This window comes from Dendropsophus ebraccatus, chromosome 1 (genome assembly GCF_027789765.1).
Source record: "Dendropsophus ebraccatus isolate aDenEbr1 chromosome 1, aDenEbr1.pat, whole genome shotgun sequence".
Taxonomy (NCBI): domain Eukaryota; kingdom Metazoa; phylum Chordata; class Amphibia; order Anura; family Hylidae; genus Dendropsophus; species Dendropsophus ebraccatus.
In genome coordinates this window covers 78,773,348-78,797,171 of record NC_091454.1, presented here as the reverse complement: position 1 = coordinate 78,797,171, position 23,824 = coordinate 78,773,348, and the positions used below count along the sequence as shown (strand labels likewise).

The 23,824-nt window shown below is 44.6% G+C and overlaps 1 protein-coding gene across 2 annotated transcripts; it reads right to left on the bottom strand.

Annotated features, from left to right (window-relative positions):
* Positions 1-235: 235 nt before the first annotated feature.
* On the bottom strand, positions 236-15,588 carry TMPO (thymopoietin). 2 transcript variants are annotated; one of them, XM_069973895.1, is made up of 9 exons: positions 15,183-15,587; positions 13,346-13,472; positions 11,831-11,980; positions 9,469-9,566; positions 7,398-7,517; positions 7,196-7,285; positions 6,955-7,101; positions 3,424-3,518; positions 236-2,132 (listed from the first exon to the last, which is right to left on the bottom strand). In XM_069973895.1, exons 1-9 carry the CDS (start codon positions 15,405-15,407, stop codon positions 1,829-1,831), a joined length of 1,356 nt encoding a protein of 451 aa, XP_069829996.1. In that variant the 5' UTR covers positions 15,408-15,587; the 3' UTR covers positions 236-1,828. The 2 variants fall into 2 exon arrangements, with proteins under 2 accessions (XP_069829996.1, XP_069830003.1); XM_069973902.1 differs by lacking the exons at positions 6,955-7,101; positions 7,196-7,285; positions 7,398-7,517 and having other exon boundaries at positions 9,469-9,554; positions 11,822-11,980; positions 15,183-15,588.
* Positions 15,589-23,824: the final 8,236 nt, after the last annotated feature.

The window sequence follows — 23,824 nt, the reverse complement described above, 5'->3', positions numbered from 1 at the left end:
AAGGTTGGCAAGCATAACCTGCAGCGGGATGGCGTGTACCCTTTAAAGCCCCAATAGCTCTGTATTTATAGATGAGCCAATAACTGTACAAAATACATTTGAAAGTTAAAACCATGCATGTCTCCTTAACTTAATAAAATATGTGCTCTGTAGAACCTATACTTTCTACCCTTTGGTGTAACATTACATGGATCTTTGACATTTTGGCTTATTTAATAAAGGGGAAACAGCTACATTAATGTTTTGTTTTTTATCTATGAAAAATTGACATGAATAAAATACATCATTGTATTAGTGACAATATTCACAGTGTAACAGAAGAGACTGATTCAAACAGAACACATGATATTCCTGCAACAAGCAAAATATTTTCCTGGCCATTTGCTCAGAATTTCACATAAGAGCATTACACTCCGGCAGTACTTATATATTAAAAAAGTATTTTTCTTTATTTAATTGCATGATATTTTGAAAGATCATATGTCAAATGAATTGGCAAGTATATTACACAGTGGATAAGAAACTTTTTTGCTGCAGGAATACTTAAAGAGGTTGTGTCATGAAGCAAAGCTGGTAAAATCACGTTTTTAGTAAAGTAACTTGTACTCCCTGTGCCGTTTCCTAATCCAATGGATTTAATTACTCACTGGTTTTCCCTCAGAGCTGTGACTTTGCTCACACACTTTCCCCATGATCCCAAAAAACCAATGCTTTCAAAAAAATTGCAGTTGAACTGAGCATGCCTGGCCCACCTTAGTGGGTCATAACCAAGGGTAACAAGGTTATCAAAACAATATAGGGATCAGTAAGTCTGTCTTTCTTAAAGGGGCTATCCGGAGAGCCGAAAAGGTCCTACCTCTTCTGCTTTCTGGCACTCCACTTCCTTCCTCTGACCGTCTCTGTTGATAACTTCTGCAGACGAGGGAGGGCGGCAGCATGTTGTAGGCATTGTGTGTGGGCAAAATTACACCCATTTGCAATGTCCAATAGCTGCCAAATGTCGCTGCATCATCAGAGAAGTTCTCTGCAGAGATGGTCAAAGGGAGGAAGTGGAGCATCAGAGAGCAGAAGAGGTAGGACTCTTTCTACTTTCCGGATAACCCCTTTAACAGTGGTTTCAGAAGTGCTTCTACACTTTAAATTTCTGCTTACCCGACTGCGGTTGAAAGGTGGAGTTTCCATTGCTACAAACACGCCAAAACTAATGTGCATCCATTTGGATCTTATTGGGGGTCTTGGCGTGTTCCTAGCCATGGATACCCGAGCTTCCGGAGATACACTTTAATTTTACATAATGCATCAGTTTCTTTTTCTTAATGACACAACCTCTTTAAGGAAATAAGTTTGAATCACAGAATGCACAACAAAGTTATAAAAATATTGCAGTTTTTTTATCAGCATAATTGTAGCAGGCTAAACTACATAGCTATATCAAAACATTTCCCCATTAAGATTTTATCATGTCAGCTGATTTCTAGTATTTCACACAAAGCTACCTAGAAGCATGATCTGTTGCTGAGGGAATTCAAGAAAATAATTCACATTATTCCTCTGTCAATTAAGTATTCCATCAAGATTTTCTGTAACTAAAGTATTCCTGTTAAAAAAAAAAATAGGAAGTACTACAAAATGCTTGAGATCTAATAAAAAATAACATTATGGCACAGTCCTCTTCTAGCTGTCCACAGTAAATAAGTTGCAGATGTCCGTATGTACCATATTTATTAATGTACAGATGGGATAGAAGTGTAGTCACATGAATTGCAGGTTCCTGACAAATGGCAGTTTTTGTACTTAGGACTGTTATACATATTTTGAAAATAAGAAATCAGTTTTCATCTTTGCTTAAATTTTGGTTGCCCTGGAGCCATTTTATAAAAGGGTTCCCGTCATTGGATTCCATAGCTTGGTAAACCCAGAATGCAAGCACAGCCAAAATAAGAAGAATAAGGAGCTTTATCCAAATGGGGATGGACCGTCCACTTTTTCCTTTAGTAGTCTTCTCTTCAACTACAGGTTGGTACTTCGGGATATATTTAGAAGCATAGGTTTCCTCTAATTTATAATCTTTGTAATCTTTGATATTAAAAGGTCGACCTGCAGCTCCTTTTATCGGCCTACGACAACTTGCACTGTGAGGAAAGACATACATAGTTGTAGGTAGATGCAGATTTTATTTTTCTGTAACTTGTCACTTCAGCATGCAGTGTCCTGTGTGTGTATGTGCATAGCAGCACTATTTCTGCCCATTCAAGTAGTGATGTCACAATACCAGAATTGATACCAACTTTTTCATTTCGATACTCAATACCAATTCCATACTTAATACAGAAATAAAATAAAAATAATTAAAAAAAAAAAAAAAAAAATGACTAACCTTTTTAATCACTTTTTGAATTTTTTTCTGGGATGTGATTTCACTAAAAATCAACAAATTTGGACTTGGCCTTTTTGGCGATTACACCAATAGTTATGCACGGTTTTAGCTGTTGGGCTATGCTGGCGCAGTAGATAAGATAGGAGATAGACAGAAAGAAGGGAAGGAGGGAGGCTAAAGAGCTGGACAGAGGAGAGAGAAGAACCATTAGGCTTACAGCAGGGGCAGAGGATCGAGGATCCTGGACTCTGCACGAATTGCTGAGGAGGAGAAGTGAGGACGCACACCAGCCAGGCAGAGGTCAGGTCACCACACTGCCTGGGAAGCACAGCCTGTGCTACAGATATTGCTGCAGCTACCACAAACAGCTGACTGTCCAGATGACCTGTCCAGCACACAGTTCAGCAGGCTGTCAGGTGGCTGCAGCAGTCTCCTCACACCCCCTTCTTCCCTGTCAGTGTGATGACATGTGATTCACATCACAGCCGCGCTGGATCCTCTCAGGTGTAGTGGCCACATCTCCTCCCCCACTCTCTGCACGTCCATCCTTCTCGTGCGATCTCCTCTCCCGGCCGCCCTGCTCTCTCTTTTCTCTCTCCATTTTCTCTGCAGTATACTCTATGTTAAGCTGCACCAAAGCACAGCTTAAGTATCGACATCCAGGGAATCCTGGTATTGAACAGATATTCTGCCCCAGGAACCGATTTTTCAGGGCATTGTGCATCCCTAATCACAAGTATATGGTATTTACCCCCTGGTTACCACCCTGCAGACTCCATATCTGTATCTGATTCTCCCATGCTCAGCTGCAGTGTGGATGCAGACTAGCCTCAATGTTGTCTCCTACACACACAAAAAATAGGATACTGCAATCCTACCTCAACCTAGCACAGCAAGAAGCTTCTGTTGTCTAAGAAGATATATTACTGTTTCTTATATTTGTTTGAGCTATTGATTGACACATTTTTCTTCAATGACAGTTACACCTTAATATAACTTTTTGCATAAACTAAGGAAGGTAGGATAAACAAGCCAAACATACACACCTTATTCCTGTAGGTGTTGAAGCTTCATATGGAAACATTTCCTTCAAAATATCTTTTTCATCTCGCTTTTCTTCTGTGAACAATTTTTCTACTACCTAAACCAAGAAAAAGGAGGACATAAATCTAAATCCTACATCAACAGGTAAAAATGAGTTGCAGTTCCCAGGAAACCAAATTCAGCATGTGACTAAAGTAAAGGTATCACCACGTGTTTTAAAGTAAATGCCTTCCCTGTTTTTTAATAGGAGTAACAAACTTTGTTATTTTTAACTGTCTTGTCTTGTTTGGAGTCTCCAGACGATGTTCACTGATGTTTTCTGTATCCTTTAATGTGAACAATATTATTTTAATCTGGTAACCAAATAAGGTCATAACTTAAGAGGTAAAACAAAAAATATTAAGGGGTCACCTCAATTACTGCTGTGTTCAGAAGATCACTTGGATCTGTATGACCAACATTTTGAATATCAAAGACCTTATTAAAAAAACACAAAAGCATCAGTTTGTTGCAGAAAGTTTAAATACTGCAAGAACAAAAAGTAGAATGGACAATATTTAAGGGAAATTCCCATTTCCAAAGAAATCTCCAGAAAGTAGAAAAACCTGAACACATTGTGCACGCATGGCCAGTTAATGTCTCATCAGAAAATACCCTATGGTTTAAATCACGTTTTCTTGCTAAATAGGTTAAGAATTTCTCATGATGTTTTATCTAATTTTACAGCTGTAAAATAATCTTAAAGGGGTATTCCAGGGAAAATCAATAATTTAGCAATGGAAAGGGTTAACCAAGGTTAACCCTTTCCTAATATACTTACCGGTCCGTTTTTGGCCCCCCAAGGAGATCTCCGGTCCGGTCACGTGAGCCTCCAGCCTGCCACTCCGGGATCCTCTGTCCTTCCGGTTCGGTGACGTCACCACCCGGCCGGCGTCTGCTGTCTTTCTTATTAGCAGCAGAGCACTGAACCCTGACTGGCTTGGTAGCGTGCAGCCAATCAGGGTTCAGTGCTCTGCGTCCCCTGCTGTAAGTTGTCAGGGTTTGGGGGGGCTCAGTGCCGGTGTCAGAGCTACATTAGGGCAATGTGAGGGGTCCCTGCGGCATTACTTCATTCATAGCCACCAGACACCCGGAGCGGAGCTATGAATGAAGTAATGCCGCCCACCGCATCCCTTCCCCTCCCGGGACTCAGGGTCAGTATCGCTGACACCCGGGGGGGGAAGTCCTGTAAAGTAATGCTGATCGGCTGCTGCCCGGCCCCCCTCCCTGTGTCCCCATCAGATCTCTCACCCCCAGAGCGCCCTGCCGCACTGGCCCGATCTCTGCACCTCTAATCTCCTGCATCAAGCAGCCAGGGGTACTCAGCTGACAGGCGCTGTGTGACTGAGGTAGGAGAGATCTCTGACAGGGACCCGGGGTGGGAGATCAGCAGCCGATACACATTACTTTGCAGGACTCCCCCTCCCTTTGTCCCTGTCAGAGATCTCTCGCCCCCACCCCCGGAGCGCGCTGGCCCCGATCTCGGCACTGATCTCTGCACCTGTACTCAGCTGACAGGCGCTGTGTGACTGAGGTAGGAGAGATCTCTTCCTTGCTCCCTACACAGCGCCTGTCAGCTTAGTTTTATCGGGGTGATTGACAGGCGCTGTGTACGCAGCAAAGAAGAGATCTCTCCTGCCTCAGTCACACAGCGCCTGTCAGCTGAGTACAGGTGCAGAGATCGGGCCAGTGCGGCAGGGCGCTCTGGGGGTGAGAGATCTGATGGGGACACAGGGAGGGGGGCCGGGCAGCAGCCGATCAGCATTACTTTACAGGACTTCCCCCCCGGGTGTCAGCGATACTGACCCTGAGTCCCGGGAGGGGAAGGGATGCGGTGGGCGGCATTACTTCATTCATAGCTTCGCTCCGGGTGTCTGGTGGCTATGAATGAAGTAATGCCGCAGGGACCCCTCACATTGCCCTAATGTAGCTCTGACACCGGCACTGAGCCCCCCCAAACCCTGACAACTTACAGCAGGGGACGCAGAGCACTGAACCCTGATTGGCTGCACGCTACCAAGCCAGTCAGGGTTCAGTGCTCTGCTGCTAATAAGAAAGACAGCAGACGCCGGCCGGGTGGTGACGTCACCGAACCGGAAGGACAGAGGATCCCGGAGTGGCAGGCTGGAGGCTCACGTGACCGGACCGGAGATCTCCTTGGCGGGCCAAAAACGGACCGGTAAGTATATTAGGAAAGGGTTAACCTTGGTTAACCCTTTCCATTGCTAAATTATTGATTTTCCCTGGAATACCCCTTTAAAATCTTGCAGTTTCATTCCAACCACTAAGTTTAAAATTCTGTTCTCTCTGTGGTAATAGGAAGCCTGCTGTAAAGTGATCTGTACAGAACTACAGTGAGAAGGTGACATCAGTATAAGACAAATACAGCTCTGCGGTATTACCAGTCAGAGTATGCTCAGTAATGTTCTATTTATCTTGATAGGACAGGTTCTGTCTATTGTTGTACGTACCTATGAGGCTTGCTGTAAAGCATATCACTAAAATGCTGTTAAAAACAACTCAGTCAAGATGGTAGCCCCATAATGCAAAAAAATAAAATAAAGGGGGGGAAAAAATAAATAAAACTAATGTATGATGAATAAAAAGACTGGATACAAAAATGATGTAGTCTATACATGCAATTTAAAGCGGTATTGACCTTTGTATTAACAATTTAAAACCTGCTGTGACTGAGTTACAGCAAGAATAGGGAGTGCACACTTTACTCCTCAGCTGTCCCATCCAACCAGTAGAAGTTGGGCTCTATTTTGAGTCTATGGAGCTTAACTCCTGCCATCTGGCAAAGGAGTGAAGAGAGCTGCTCGTGATTACATTGGGTTTCAAGACCATGATCTTGTATGATCCTAACATATCTAAACATCATGGCATTGTTATTGTAATCCATGGGGATCTCAGGAGGTCAAACCCCCACTGTGGTAAGTAAATAACTTCTGGAAATGGGAACACCCCTTCAAAGTTATGCTGTAATAAAAAATGTGATAATGTGATCAAAGTAATTAGTTTTAATAAATGTCTCTAAAGGGAAAGTAACGTCAGGTTAGAAGACTAACCAACTGTTAAGTTCCCATAGTCACTACAGAGCACTGGATGAATATTCATGAGGAAGCAGTGTGCAGGGTAGATCAGGGCATCAAAAGTTTTGATCAGTTCAGGTTTGGGTGTTTAGGTTAGAATGTATGGGGAGAAGTGTTTATTTAAGCTTTTCTCTCCCAGTCTCTTCTTGCTGCAGGAAATGGGCTTTATAAACTCTCCATACAATCCCTCTGCTGCAAATGGGGAGAGAAGCACCTAGCTTGTTCTAGCAAACGGAGGAATATGAGCACCGATCAAAGGTTTTTTTTTGTTGTTGTTTTTTTTCTTAAGAAATAATAATGTTTTGAAGTTAATAGTTTCCACTTCAGAAATAACACCGTTAAGTCAAAGGATTTCAGTGTTTCACAAAAAAAAGTTACTATTCACTTCATGGTATTTACTTTTTCACTGATCAGCTGTTTCTTTGGGGTCCTTCTTGACAAATCTGTGAACTCACTGACTGATCGCAAAGCATTTGTGTACTTGAAATTTTCAGTCACCTGATAATCAACCTGACGGGACTCAAATTGAGAGAATCCTGCATTAGCCTATATAGATCAGGGGTGAAAAGAAAAAAATAAGTCAATAAGTAACTGAAAATATTGTAAGACTAAGATTTTAGAGGAAGCATGTCACACATACTAGAATTTGGTTGCTTGAAGGCAATACAGTTTCAGGAATAGGCCCAGCCTCGGTGTTATCTACATCATCAATAGGTTCTGCAGCTACCACCTAATTTTTGTTTTCAAGGAAAAAGTGAGAAAAAAAAAAAAAAATCTAAGCATTAATACACTATATCCCATCCCCTAAGCATGGAAATAAACAAAAAAATATATGCAGTCACCCTCTTCCTTGGTGTTCTTCTTCCTACTTTTGTTGACTCTTTAAAAACAGTCTGTAGTCGACCACCCTTTTCAGACTCCAACATCTTTTGGGGCTCAGAAATGGCATCACCAGAAACGTTCTAATCAAGCATTAAATATATGTTTAGGTGAACAGTCATCTTTCCTAAAATAAACTACCTACTACAAAGAGAAGGAAAAAAAAAAAAAAACCCTCGTACAACATGGTGAACCCTACCACCAAGTTCAAGATATCAGAAACAGCCAGTCAGTGAAATAGACATAACAGTGAAGAGTAGCCCTGATGAGAATAAAGTGTGTATAAAAGTTCAGACATTGTAGAGATGAGTTCAAACGTGAAATATCTTTACAGTCAGTTCCTCAATCTCAGGCAGAAAATCCTTTGGAGGCAGCCTGTTACTTCGTTTGACATTTATTTCTGACAAGACTTCAGTTTCTTCATCTGTCTAAATTTAAAAAGGGTTCATAAACAAAGACAAACTGTATGCACTAGAAGAAAGTAAAATTGCAAAGAGTATCTACTCTATAGCTCATCTAAGTGTGTATTCACTATATGAATGTTATCTTCAACTGTAGGGGCACCGTGCGGCTCTGTATGCAGCCTTACTTTCTTAAAGTGTGGATAACTACCCTCTTTTCGTTCACATATGTGACCAGAAATGGATGGCTAGCTTTGGTGACAGGAGCCATAAAAATTTCCATACACCTGCACTACAATGTTATGAAATAATTTAGTAATAGAGTAGTGCATGCGATTTTAAGAAACTTTGTTATTGGGTTATTAGCCAAAAAAAGCTCCCCCCCTGTCTTCATTGTTCTTTATGGAGAGGGGACAGATGAGGCACCAAAACAGGACAACAAAGAGTTAATTTACAGCTACATCACCAGATTCTTAGCTCTGACCTCTGAATGGGGGCTTTGGGCTCCCTGTGGTGTAATCCTTTGTTCTCTGCTGCCACTAATCTACCTCCTGCCTCCTCCCCCCTCCATAGCACAGACAAGATCCAAATGATGTAAAACAGTCGAGATTTTCTGATTCTGAGCAGTACATGACAGAAAGGAGAGGAGGGGGGAACTGGGAAAAGTCTTTTTAAATGCAGATAATAGCATATTTGCCTAATAAACACAATTACAAAGTTTCTTAAAATCGATTTCTTAAAATTGATTTCTGCAAAAAAAAAAAAAAAAAATTAACAGTGACTCTTTAATAAAAGGCAGTCTCACTTTAGAGGACTACCATATTTCATAGGTGTCCCAATGAATAACATTAAAGGGGTAGTGCAGCACTAAGAAATCATTCACAGAATAACACACATTACAAAGTTATACAACTTTGTAATGTAAGTTATGTCTGTGAATCGCCCCCTTCCCTGTGTCCCCCCACCCCCGCACGTGTACCCGGAAGTGTGGTGCATTATACATACCTGTCACGTGCCAACCCCCGCCCCTGATCTTCTGTGCCACGACGTAATCTTCGGCCGGCCGAAGCTCTCCGATCGTCCCAAGTGCCGGCCGCCCTCTGCTGCGTCATCAGCCGCGATTGGCTGAGCACAGTTATGCTCAGCCAATCGCAGCTGAGCATCTGATGACGTGGCAGAGGGCGGCCGGTACTCGGGACGATCGGAGAGCTTCGGCCGTCCGTCCGTAGATGACGTCGTGGCACAGAAGATCAGGGACGGGGGTCGGCACGTGACAGGTATGTATAATGCACCACACTTCCGGGTACACGTGCGGGGGTGGAGGGACACAGGAAAGGGGGCGATTCACAGACATAACATACATTACAAAGTTGTATAACTTTGTAATGTGTGTTATTCTGTGAATAATTTCTTAGCGCCGCACTACCCCTTTAAAACTTTAAAGTTGTTAAAGGAGCAGAAGACTGCACAAGCCTTCAGCTTCCTGGCACTCACTTCCTGCAGTGAAGCACACCGACACCCTCAACTGGTACACTTTATTTTAACATTTGAACACTGACTTTTACATGGCAAACACAAAAGTACGGCCAAAAAAAAAAAAAAAAAAGTGATGACTGTTACCAACCACACATACCTCATTTTGCTCCAGCCTTTTAGAGCGTGAAGTTACTTGAGCTTTTGCTTTACTCCTTAGAGGCTCTCTAGGCTCAAACGTCACGTCTGTCCTAGGCTCTATATGAAAGCATAATATAAAGCACTGCAAATTAACACTTGGGTCTTTGTCTAAGGTCCATCACAATCAATTTACAGAACAGCTTTTATTTACTAAACCCCTTAATTGAGCAATAACTGGCAAAACTATGCGGAATCTGTGTGCGCTATACAAATAAAAGCATTATTAGATTAGATGCGTTATCTGTTTTATTTATAGAATGGGAAAAGGGGGTGATTTAAAGTTTAATTGGGGGGGGGGGGGCTTTGTCATTTTTAAAAACATTTATTTTTTCCACCTTTTATTTCCTCCTCCTAGGGGACTATTATCTGTATTCTTTAGACTGCATAGACTGGTCAATGCTATGCCATTACATAGCAAGTAACGCCAATTAATGCTATCTCCTGTCTGACTGGAAAGATAAAAAAAAACAGTGTATTACTGCAAATCAGGAATTCAAATTAAAATAGTGGTTTTCAGAGACGCTAATCTGGGGTAGTTGTGCTACGAGCCCGACACCGCCGATCGCATAATCAATATATTGCCTCTTGCAGCCGGTCCGCGGGGACGGGGAATCCCGGTGGAGAATCAGAGGAAAGTTTTGCAGGCTGAAGGTACAGCCAAGCAAAAGGTCTGGGACTTTGGTGGTGATGACGGCATCAGATGAATTTCACTCCGTGAATGATGGGAGCAGTAGTAGTGGATGTAAAGTCAGAACTTTTATTGCAAGAATTACGCGTTTCAAGGCACAGCCTCTTTATCAGATTAGTATATATACTAATCTGATGAAGAAGCTGTGCCTTGAAATGCCTAATTCTTGCAATAAAAGTTCTGATTTTACATCCACTACTACTACTCCCATCATTCAAGGAGTGAAATTCATCTGATGCTGTCATCACAACCAAAGTTCCAGACCTTTTGCTTGGCTGTACCTCCAGCCTGCTGAACTTTCTTCTGTATCTCCTGTCTGAGACACACACCACCAGTAGACCAAAGATCAGACTGTACGAAGGCAATTAGTATACATCCGGCAGTCAGGCAATACGATCGAGACCTAGAGCCTTCATTGGCTTCACAGAGCCTGTACAGATAACATAAATGTATGCCATCCGTCGTTATATGACGGACATGGATGGCATAACTTTACGCCATCCATTGTTAAGGGACTAAAAATAATTTTTATAACCAAAATGGATGTGATGTGGCATTAGCTGATCAGTAATGTACTAGTTTAATAGTTTGGACTATTACGCACGCGGCAATACCAAATACAGTATGTTCATTATTTTATTTAAAAATTTAGGAAAAGGGGGGTGATTTAAGCATTTAATATGGAAAGGTATTTTTCTTAAATATTTAAACACTAACACTTATCTGCAGTCCTATTATTGCTTACAGATATCAATGCAATAATGCATTAAAGGACAAGTGCCATGAAAAACTTTTTCCCAGTAATTGAAGCACATTACAAAGTTATATAACTCTGTAATGTGCTTCAATCACCTATCTGCCTCCCTTCCCTGTCTTTTCCCCCCTCCACCCCCCAGCAGGAAGTGTCCTGACTCACACAGACCTGATTACTGTCGTCACGGTCACCAGGCAGCTTCTTCTTGTGAGGATGAGTCATCAGCAGGAGGGCTGCTCTAGGTCCTGTTATACCACCCTCCCCCTCCCCTCCTTGTCAGGTGACTCTGCTTGCTCAGCTTATCTTCTCTAGTGACATGACTCCTTCACTGAGTCCACGGCAGCAGGAGAGAGGGTATGAGGGGAGGGGGGAGCTGCCTAAGTGCCCGAGTCAGTCTGAGGGAAGATAAGCAAGTGAGATGTGACAAGTGATGGCTTGCAGTTTTTCAGCCAATGGGAGCTGAGCAAGCCTGTCACCTGACAAGGCAGGGGAGGGGGGAGGCTAGTGTAACAGGAGAAGGAGCTGAGAGAAGAGCTTGGTGACGGTGACGACAGTAATCAGGTCTGTGTGAGTCAGGACACTTCCTGGTGGGGGGTGGAAAGACAGGGAAGGGAGGCAGATAGTTGATTGAAGCACATTACAAAGTTATATAACTCTGTAATGTGCTTCAATTACTGGGAAAAAGTTTTTCATGGCACTTGTCCTTTAATCTTACCTTGACTTGCCACTATACCTTACTGCCCTGCTCGTAACTTATAACACTGCTCTCCAGTGAAACACATAGCCTCCTGTCTAGATTGCAACGTAATGCACAATTACACAGGGTGTACTAGCCACCCATGTGCGAATACAGGCAATAAAGGTTAATACAAATTTTACCATCATTGTCACTGTACTGGGCAGAATCTGTGTTTCCATTTTGCTTGTTATCTGCAGTTGATAAGACTGCTACTGGAGGTGCAATAGATGCCACTTCTTGCTGCTCCTTCAACTTTAAAAGCCTTTGCTCATAAACTTTCCTTGTACTGCCTGTAAATAAATTAAAAAAAAAATTATATATTACATATATTGCAGTATGGAGTCCGTGTGAAGAAAACGTTGATTGACCTTATATTCTTTACTGTGTGACCATTTGTGGCAGTCAGACGCAGGGAAACCCAATCTTATTATAAACAGGGGGTTGGTATACATGTTTTGTATGGAGCCCTTTGTATTAGTGGCTTGTTTTGGGCCCAAATAAGTAATTGTTTGATTTGTCTTCATCTGCATGTGATTTTTCTCTTTTGGTTGGAATTTGAAGGGAACCAAATCGCACAATTGTGCTGATTAGGTTCCCAGAAGTGCTTAAAGTGACTGTACCACCAGGCCAAAGCACTGGAGGTGGGCCGACCCACCCTTTGTAGGAGGAAACCCTAGCCCCTCTATGATAAAGTTCCATTGATTCTAAAGGAGTCACGCCATGGAGGGGCTGGGGTTTCTTCCCACTTAGGGTGGGTCAGCCCGCCTCCAGTGCTTCAGCCTGGGCCTGGTGGTACAGTCACTTTAATAGATGTGGTAAGGGGCCTACCTACCATGTCCTGGGTTGCTCCTTCAGTACCTTTTTACGCTGGCAGAAGGTCTTATACTGGCGTACGAGTGTATACGAGGCAGGGAGAGCACCAGGAACTAGTCATCTGGGCTGTGACCAGTCACGGCCGTGCCCCGTCAGCACACTCTGCGCGGTGGTTGACAATGGAGACAATTAGCAGGCTTCCTTGCCTACCAATCACCTCGCAAAGCACGCTGACAGGACAGAAAGTCAGAAATGGTCACAGCCCAGCTCTCTTTCCGCCTCACGTGCCGCAGTAAAAAGACGTTTTGCTGGCACAAGGTGGTAGTGAAGAAGCAACCCAAGACATGGTAGGGAGGCTCCTTACCACATCTATTAAGTGCTGCTGTGAACCTAATCAGCATAATTGTGCTGATTGGTTTCATTTAAACATACCTAAACCTTTCCTCTCCACAAACAGCTGGGAGGCCCACCATACATATATGCTCAGATGATCCTGCCACAACCAGGTTTTTTTTCCAACTTTAGGCTGGGTTCACACACAGTATATTTCAGTCAGTATTGTGGTCCTCATATTGCAACCAAAACCAGGAGTGGATTGAAAACACAGAAAGGCTATGTTGACACAATGTTAAAATTGAGTGGATGGCCGCTGTTACTGTTATATGGCGGCCATCCACTCAATTTCAACATTGTATGAACAGAGGCTTTCTGTGTTTTCAATCCACTCCTGGTTGAGGTTGCAAAATACTGACTGAAATATACTGTGTGCGAACCCAGCCTTAGTATGTATGGCCAGCTTGAGTCAAGTGATAACAATGAAGTGTTTTATGCAGAATACATACCTAAAATAGGACCGGGCTTCACTCCATATTTCAGAAGTTCCTCCTTGAGAGCATCATTACTGAGAGAAGTTATATCCTGCTCGTTCTTCCCTTCTGCAGCTGGTTTATCGGTCTTTTTTGTTGCTTTCTTAAAAAGAAGGAAAAGTAAATAAGTTATTGACTATGAGTCACCCAACCAAAAATAGCCAATTTCTGGTCACATCGCAGAAAAAAAAAAAAAATATGCATGAACAGTGAACAAAAAGTTACATCTTTCTAAATGTGATACTGACAATCACTGTAGATGGCTACACAGACAGAAAAATAAAACAATCTAATTTAAATGGTAATTTATTTAAAGTGTAACTCATGTTTTTTTTTATTGCAAAATTCAGTAGTAAAATCAATTTTAAGAAACTTTGTAATAGGTTTCCTTAGCCAAAAAAGCCTCTTTCTGTACTCAAGATCAGTGCTTATCTCTGAACTTATTGAGAGAAGATTGAAGGGTGATGTGTTGTGCAGAAATCCTCCGTGCTCAGTCACTCCTCTCAGACCCTCCCCTCTCCACAGCCACATAATGGACACAGAAATCCTGCTTCTTCTGAAGTGACAGGGGGGCTCGAAAAACTGCTTTTTCACTACAGAAGGAAACTTTTGGTTAATAAAACCTATTACAGAGTTTCTTAAAATTGCTTGTACAACAGATATTTATTGTTTTCAGAAAAATGGCCCTGAAATGACAGTTACGCTTTAAAGTAATAAAAAGTTATATAAATGGGTATCCATTATACTGACCACAAAACAGATAATATTTCATTTTAGCACAGCAAAAAGAGATGGGCCAACTCTGGTTTATAGTGTGGGGGTCCTAAGACAGCACCTTCAATAAGCAGGACACCTGTCATGAGATGCTGCTTAAGTATTTATGGACTCTGAATGCAAACTGCTGAATGACATTGTACATACCACTGTTTTCCAAACTCAAGGACCTCAACAGTACGTCCCATACAGAGAACACTTGTGGGGTTACCCAATCTGCTAACTATAGTTATATCAGCTGTGAGACACTAAGGAGATCCGAAGCACATGTCCTGTTGGGGGTCGGTAGGGACTGGGAAACATTGCTCCTATCCTATGTAAAATACTACAGGTCAACCTTACAGGAATAATTATAAACACAAAAAACAATGCAATAACCAAAATAGCCACAAAGAGTTATGAATGCATAAACATTAGAGTGGGCCACACCATTCTGTAACGCACTATGTTATCTGTCACTATTCTGTCTTCTCCTCCACATAAGAAGATCATGTGCAGTCACATGCTACTGCTCTCTGGAATCAGCCAATGCATAGACATGGCCACCTATAGAAACGTCTGCACCCTAGCTCAGCTTTCCCACTATTAAACACCCCTGATAAGCCGCTCCTTCTATATTGATCGCTGCCTCCCATCTGAATATAAGCCTGGAAGCACATGGTTACAGGATACACGGCAGCCCCCTCCTGTCCCACACACAGTACGGAGATTATACTATTCATACACAGCAAATAAAAAAGGCGGGAAGCGGCCGGCCCGCTCCTCCAGGTGGCGCTCTAGCGAGGTAACAAGTAGAAAGCAGACGCTGGAATCCCTGCGGTACCAGCACAGGCGGCTGCAGCCTTATCCCGCCAGCATGTCCTCTTACTGATCCGTTACCTAACACCACAGCGATCAGGTTCCTCAGCAGGTCGCCATTGCTCTCCTGTACTATCGGCCCAGCGCCCTAACCGTACAACCCATCTCACCGCGGCCTCATTCATTCAGAAAGTCCTCACACCGGGACGCTAGACAATAACAGCAGACCTCCTCCGCTTACCCGTCCCGGCGGCCGTCCCCTGCCCCGCACCGGCGTGGACTCCCTCTCTTCGTCGCTGGAGAAGTCCGGAGTGGCGCGGTTGCGGGAGCTGAGGTGCTGGCGGTACAGCTGCACGTACACCTCCTTGCGCTGGTCCCCGGTCGGCAGGACTATGTTATTCGCTATGAGTTCGTTCTTCAGCTTCTCCTTGGTGAGCAATGAGGGGTCTTGTGAATGCTCGGCCATAGTGCGCGCATGCAGCTTCCCACCGTCTAACCGTAACTGCCCGCTCTGCACGAGCTGCCGCCTATCCCCGCCTCGACAATAGGATGGCAATTGTTCAGGGCTGAGAACGGAAACAGGTTGCAAGCTTGTAACGGCCGCAGTGTGCACGACGGCGAAGCGGGATGCCAAACAATAACGCGCTCGATGATTGGCTGCCGGGGAAAGCAAGGCGACTGCGGATTGGCTGTTGGCGTCCTTTAAAAAAAATAATCGACATCACAACGCGGCCTTTCACAAATAGGAGAGCCTGGGTCAGGGCGCTGAGGAGGGGGCTGAGTCTCCTTTGTGCTGCCAGGCCCATTGGCTGAGGGCGGTGCTAGAGGGGGCACAGATTCACGACGGCTTATCTGTCTGCGATGAGAGCTTCATGATTGTAAAAGGCGGCACAATGACTGCAGCCCTGGGCTGGGAGGGGAAACTTTTCTGTTTGTGTTAGGAAAGGGCAGCCCCGTGTTTCCTTCATATTTACAGCTGTGAGAAAGGAGAAATATGGGTGAAATATAGGAAAGTGAACCCAGTACCACGCCACCGCCTAGGTCTCCTCACTCAACTTCACTAGAAAATAAATATGTTAAGAGCCCCTATGTTAGCAGCTTATTTCTCCCATAGCGGCAGTACTGCACATATTTGCCTCTTTTGGCCTCATATTTATACAGATCGCAGATGCGGTTTAGTTTGGCATCAGTAACACTCCAGAGTACACTCACAATAAGCAATATGTATTTGGAATGGAGCAGATAGGAGTGAAATGCAACAAATGTAAACCTGGTCTCCCAAACACAATCTTCTTTTATGAATTGTCATCCTCCAAGAGCCATAACTGTTATATTTTGTATTCAGTCAAAAAAAATGCATGTAAATGGAGCCCTAATGTCTCTCTTATGGTGCGTTTACACAGGCAGATTCATCTGACAGATTTTCGAAGCCAAAACCAGGAATGGATTTGAAAAGAGGAGAAATCTCACTCTTTCCTTTATGACCCGTTCCCTGTTTATGGTCTGTTCCTGGCTTTGGCTTCAAAAATCTGTCAGATAAATCTGCCTGTGTAAACACACCATTATACTGGCCAATTATCATGAAGGACAGTTACCAGCAGGGCCGGCCTAAGGGTAGATGGCGCCCTGTGAGACATTTCTTTTTGGCGCCCCCCCCCCCCAACACATACACTAAATCCTACAGCCTCCCACCCCTCCAGAGAACATCTACCACCTACCCCCTAGCCATACAAAAAACTAGCCGCTGACCCCCCTCTGAACAACTTCCACCTTCACAAGAAACTGTCTAGGCATGCTGGGGGTTGTAGTTTCAAAACATTGGCTGTATAGGCGTGCTGGGGTTGTAATTGCACAACAGTGGCTGTCTAGGCATGCTGGGGGTTGTAGTTTTAAAAAGGGCAGCTGTCTAGGCATGCTGTGGGTTGTAGTTTCAAAGCATTGCTGTCCAGGCATGCTGGGGGTTGTAGTTCCACAGCACTTTCTCACCCCCACCCCCCTCAGCCCAGCCAACTACCTGAACCCTTGACATGCTGGGGGTTGTAGTTCCACAGCAGTGCCCCCCTCCTCTAAGCCCCTTAGGTAGCCCTCTAATTTTCTCAGCCTCTCAGCCAATCTCTCCCCTTACCGTTCGTACCAGAGTGTAGGGCACAACTATGTGCAGTGCCTGTGTCGGGTGACGTCATGCTACGTCGCCGGGGCCGTTCAAGAGAAGGCAAGGGAACTATCCCCTGCAGGAGGAGGGCGGCCAGGGGCGCTCGGCAGATAAACAACAAACTTAGAGATAGAGATTTCTAAGTTAGATATGCTGTCTGTCTGCCGGAGGCATCCAGTTAGGGGGACGCTCCGGCAGGCAGACAGCACACCTGACTTAGAGATCTCTATCTTTAATTTATCAAAGGGTGTAAAATTTAGACTGGTGCAAACTGCCCACAGCAACTTATCAAAGTTCTGGTGAAAGGAAAGCTGATCTGTGATTGGTTGCTGTGGCAAGTTTGCACCAGTGTAAATTTTACACCCTTTGATAAATCTCCCTCTAAGTGTTTAGTTCCTCTGCTGGAGCGCCCCCAGCTGTCCGGAAGTGATGCGCCCTGTGATGCCCTGCCCTGTGATGCGCCCTGGCTGCCAGAAACACTCCTTTCGCAGATTGTCAGCGATCAGTTAAGGACTGGGAAAACGTCCGTTTATCGGCTAATCACATTGTGGGGCAGCAAAATTTATTACTATTGGCCGCACATTTTCCTGTGTAAACGGGAGTTGTGGCCATTAGCAATATATGTAAACGGCTGCACGATTAATTGTGCCTTCTGCGGAAAATCCGCTGTGATACGGTGTGTGTGAAACTACCCTAAGGCTATGTTCCCACACAGTATTTTTGCTCAGTATTTTGCAAACAAAAACCAAGAGTGGATTGAAAACACAGAAAGGCTATGTTAACACACTGTTGAAATTTAGTGGATGGCTGCCATTTAATGGCAAATAACAGCCGTTATTTCACAGCAATGGCAATTATTTGCCATTGAATGGCAGCCATCCATTCAACTTCAACAGTGTGTGAACACAGCCTTTCTGTGTTTTCAAAACATTGTTTTTTGTTTTTTTTTTATTGGTTTTTGTTGCAAAAATACAGTGTGGGAATATAGCCTATGGCCAGCGTTTCCCAACCAGGGTGCCGCGGCACACTGGTGTGCCGGGAGAACCCGACAGGGGTGCCGCGGGATCCCGGTGGGAAATGTGCGCTGTCTCCTTAAGCATCCCGAGAAGCTGCGGCCGCGCAGCTTCTCGGGATGCACGGATCACTTTCATGTTCCGCCCGCACTGTGAGCGGGCGGAACATTAAAGCGAGCAGAATATAGGAGCAGGAAGTGTCAGCGTCCTGCTCCTATATTCACTCCCATAGGCCGCCGGCACTTCATACCAGCAGCCTATGGAAGGCCGGGACGTGACCTCTCCGGCAGGCGTGATGATGTGACGTCATCATGCCTGCCGGAAGTCCCGTCCCCGCGGCTTGCAAGATGGAGCCCGAAGAGGAGGAGGAGAGCTTCTGCCTGCAGCCACAGCGCGGATTAGGTGAGTAGGATGTTTGGTTTCTTTTAGGGGCAGAGCAGGGGGCACTATTAGTTCATGGGGGGGCACCTCTGGGGGCATTATTAGTTCATGGGGGCACCTCTGGGGGCATTATTAGTTCATGGGGGCACCTCTGGGGGCATTATTAGTATATGAGGGCACCTCTGGGGGCATTATTAGCTCATGGGGGCACCTCTGGGGGCATTATTAGTATATGGGGGCACCTCTGGGGGCATTATTAGCTCATGGGGGCACCTCTGGGGGCATTATTAGTTCATAGAAGGCACCTCTGGGGGCATTATTAGTTCATGGGGGCACCTCGGGGGGCATTATTAGTTCATGGGGGCACCTCTGGGGGCATTATTAGTATATGGGGGCACCTCTGGGGGCATTATTAGCTTATGGGGGCACCTCTGGGGGCATTATTAGTTCATGGGGGGCACCTCTGGGGGCATTATTAGTTCATGGGGGCACCTCTGGGGGCATTATTAGTATATGGGGGCACCTCTGGGGGCATTATTAGCTCATGGGGGCACCTCTGGGGGCATTATTAGTATATGTAGGCCACCCCTGGGGCATTATTAGTATATGGGGGCACCTCTGGGGGCATTATTAGTTCATGGGGGCACTTCTGGGGGCATTATTAGTTCATAGGGGCACCTCTGGGGGCATTATTAGTTCATGGGGGCACCTCTGGGGGCATTATTAGTTCATGGGGGCACCTCTGGGGGCATTATGAGTTCATCACAGCAGGGTATCCTACATACAGGGGGCATCCCACATTCCTACTCGCTTTACTGCACATAACACCAAACAGCACAGTTACTTTGGGAGCCGACAGGAGGGAGAAAGGGAAGGAAGTTGCTAGAAATGTGCGGAGCCTAAATTTTTTGCCTCGCAGGTTCTGAAGAGATGAAAAAAAGCTGGAAGAAATCATCATGGCGGATGGAGAGGAAAAGGGAAAGTGACTCCTCAGATCAAAGAAGACGTCACCTGTGAGTCACTGTATGACGGTTTTCTTATTTTGTAGAACATTAGTAGGGGTGCCCCGAGGAAATTTTTTTTCCAAGGTGTGCCCCGAGGTGGAAAAGGTTGGGAAGCACTGTTGTAGACATCACATCCGTTGCAACAACGGACGTGATTAATACAGCATACACGTATGTGAAACCATAGAATCCCAGCTGGAGTGTATCAACATAGTATCCCTAGCGGCGCCGCAAGAAACTGACATGTCAGTTTTCTGCGGCCGCTATTCAGTGAATAGCAAGTGCAGAAAACCCTGTCAATTCACACAATAGAGCGTGCAGCGGGGAATTCGGATGCGGGCAGGCACGGATGCACCCGCATCCAAATTCATCAGTGGTTAACCCCTTGCCTCTAAAGCCTGTTTTGGCCTTAAAGGGGTTGTCCGGCGATAAAAAATTATTCACAGAATAACACACATTACAAAGTTATACAACTTTGTAATGTATGTTATGTCTGTGAATGGCCCCCTTCCCCGTGTTTCCCCCCACCCACGCTAGACCCGGAAGTGTGGTGCATTATACTCACCGCATGTCGTGTCGTCCACGGTCTCCGATCGTCAGCAGTGACGTCTTCTTCGGGAGCTTGGCGGATCTTCCCGAGTGCCGGCCGCCCTCTGCAGCGTCATCCGAAGCTCAGCCGCGATTGGCTGAGCATAACTGTGCTCAGCCAATCGCGGCTGAGCGGCTGATGACGCGGCCACGTCATCAGCTGCTCAGCCGCGATTGGCTGAGCACAGTTATGCTCAGCCAATCGCGGCTGAGCTTCGGATGACGCTGCAGAGGGCGGCCGGCACTCGGGAAGATCCGCCAAGCTCCCGAAGAAGACGTCACTGCTGACGATCGGAGACCGTGGTCGGCACGCGACAGGTAATGTATAGCGCACCACACTTCCGGGTACACGGGTGGGGGTGGTGGGACACGGGGAAGGGGGCCATTCACAGACATAACATACATTACAAAGTTGTATAACTTTGTAATGTGTGTTATTCTGTGAATAATTTTTTATCGCCGGACAACCCCTTTAATGACCAAGCCCATTTTTCAAAATCTGACCTCTCACTTTATGCGCTTATAGCTCAGTGATGCTTTAACTTATGCTAGCGATTCTGAGATTTTTTTTTTGTCACATATGGCACTTTAAGTAAGTGGCAAAATTTGGTCACTACTTTGTATTTTTTTTTGTGAAAAACATCAAAATATCATGAAAAATTTGTATTTTATGAACTTTAAAATTCTCTGCTTCTTAAAAAAGGAAGTCATAGCACATAAATTAGTTACTAAATCACATTATCAATATGTCTTTATTCTGGCATAATTTGGTAAACATATTTTACTTTTGGTGTTATGGGGCTTAGAAATGTATCTGCAAATTATCAAATTTTCATGAAATTTCCAAAACAGATTTTTTTTAGGGACCAGTTCTTTTTTTAAATGGATTTAGGAGGCTTGTTTACTGGAAACCCCCATAAGTGACCCCATTTTGGAAACTAGACACCTTAAAGAATTAATCTAGGGGTATAATGAGCATTTTAACCCTACAGGGGCTGGAGGAAAGTATTCACCATTAGGCCGTAAAAAAATGGAAAATTTAAATTTTCCAATAATATATACGTTTGGATTAAAGTTTCACATTTTCAAAAGGAACATGAGAAAAAAAGCACGCCAAAATTTGTATGGGCACTCAGCGGGGCTCAGAAGGAAGGGAGCGCCAATTAGCTTTTTTAATGCAGATTTTGCTGAAGAAGTTTCCGAGCGCCAGCTGCGTTTGCAGTGCCCTTTAGTGTCAGCAGAGAGAAAACCCACCATAAGTCACCCCATTTTGGAAAGTAAACCCCTCAAAGAATTTATTTTGGGGTGTGGTGAGCATTTTGACCCCACAGGTATTAGAGGAAAGTATTCAAAATTAGACAGTTAAAATGAAAAACCTGAATTTTTCCAATAATATGCTAGTTTAGTTTGAAATTTCTAAATTTCACGAGAAACAGGAGAAAAAAGTACCCCAAAATCTGTAACGCAGGTTCTTCTGAATACAACAGTACTCCATACGTGAGCATAAACCTCTGTATGGGCACACAGACGGGCTCAGAAGGGAAGGAGCGCCAATTAGCATTTTCAGTGCAGATTTTGCCAGAGGAGTAAAATCTCCCCATAATTCACTCCATTTTGGAAAGTACACCCCTCAAAGAATTCATTTTGGGGTGTGGTGAGCATTTTGACCTCACAGGTATTAGAGGAAAGTATTCAAAAGTAGAAAGTAAAAATGAAAAACTCAAATTTTTCCAATAATATGTTTAGTTAGAAATTTCTAAATTTCACGAGGAACAGGAGAGAACATTCACCCCAAAATCTGTATCGCAGGTTCTCCTGAGTACAATGGTACCCCATATGTGGGCATAAACCACTGTATGGGCACACAGCGGGGCTCAGAAGGGAAGGAGCGCCAATTAGCATTTTCAATGCAGATTTTGCTGAAGAAGTGTCTGAGCGCCAGGTGCATTTGGAGTGCCCCTGTAGTGCCAGCCGAGTAAAATCTCGCCATAAGTCACCCCATTTTGGAAAGTGCACCCCTCAGAGAATTCATCTTGGGGTGTGGTGAGCATTTTGACCCCACAGGTATTGGAGGAAAGTATTCAAAACTAGACAGTAAAAATGAAAAACTCGAATTTTCCCAATAATATGTTCCTTTAGTTTGAAATTTCTCAATTTCACAAGGAACAGGGGAGAAAATTCACCCCAGAATCTGTAATGCAGGTTCTCCTGAGTAGAACAGTACCCCATATGTGGGCATAAACCACTGTATGGGCACACAGCAGGCCTCAGAAGGGTAGGAGGGCCAATTAGCATTTTCAGTGCAGATTTTGCTGAAGAAGTTTCTGAGCGCCAGGTGCAATTGCAGAGCCCCTGTAGCGCAAGCGGAGTAAAAAAAAAACATAAGTCACCCCATTTTAGAAAGTACACCCCTCAAAGAATTCATCTTGGGGTGTGGTGAGCATTTTGACCCCAGAGGTATTAGAGGAAAGTATTCCAAATTGGCCATTAAAAATGAAAAACTCGAATTTTTCCAATAATATGTTGGTTTAGTTTAAAATTTCTAAATTTCACGAGGAAAAGGAGAAAAAATTCATCCCAAAATCTGTAACACAGGTTCTCCTGAGTAGAACGGTGCCCCATATGTGGGCATAAACCACTGTATGGGCACACAGCAGGGCTCAGAAGGAAGGGAGCGCCAATTTGCTGGAGCAAAACCGCAGCTAGTAATGGTTATTAGAACAGCGCAGTTACTAAAATACAATAAAAAAATGAGATTACAGGTAATGCGGGGTGGTTAGGGGCAATCTGGGGTGGTTATGGGCAACCTGCTGTGGTTACGGGTATTATGGAGGTGGTTACGGGCAACCTGCAGTGGTTACAGGCAACCTGCTGTGGTTACGGCCAACGTGAGGTGGTTACGGACAATCTGGGTTGGTTACGGATAAACTGAACTGTAATTTGGGTTGGTTACGGCAATCTGGCGTGGTTACGGGCAATCTAGAGGGGGTCATTGGCAATTTGGGGTGGTTAGAGGCAACGTGGGGTGGTTAGAGGCGACGTGCTATGGTTAGAGGCGACGTGCAGTGGTTAGAGGCGACGTGCGGTGATTAGAGGCGACGTGCGGTGGTTAGAGGCGACGTGCGGTGATTAGAGGCGACGTGCGGTGGTTAGAGGCAGTGTGCGGTGGTTAGAGGCAGTGTGCGGTGGTTAGAGGCAACGTGCGGTGGTCAGTGGCAATGTGTGGTGGTTATGTGTAATCTGCCGTGATTACGGGAAACCGGGGGTGGTTACGATCAACGTGCGGTGGTTACGGGCAACGTGCGGTGGTTATGTGCAATCTGGCGTGATTACGGACAACCTGGGGCAGTTACGGGTAATCTGGGGGGTTAGGGGTAATCTGGGAGTAAACTGCAATAATTACTATAATAAAAAGTGTGTGTTTTATTTTTTTGTATATTTTTCACTTTTTGTACTTTACACATTCATTTTCACTGTATTACTATGATTACTGTGATATTTTCACAGTATCACAGTAATCATAGTTCAGTGACAGAGACCAAATTGGTCTCTGTCACTTAAAATTTTCAGAGTTGGCTGGTTGTGGAGCGCATGCGCACTTCATAACCAGCCAGGACGTCGAGGAGGAAGGAGCTCCAGGATCAGGTAATGTATATGGGGAAGGGGGGGTGACTGGGGGACGGGGGTGACTGGGGGGTGGGGGGCGACTTGGTGGGCGACACTGTATCACTTTTTATCCCCTGTC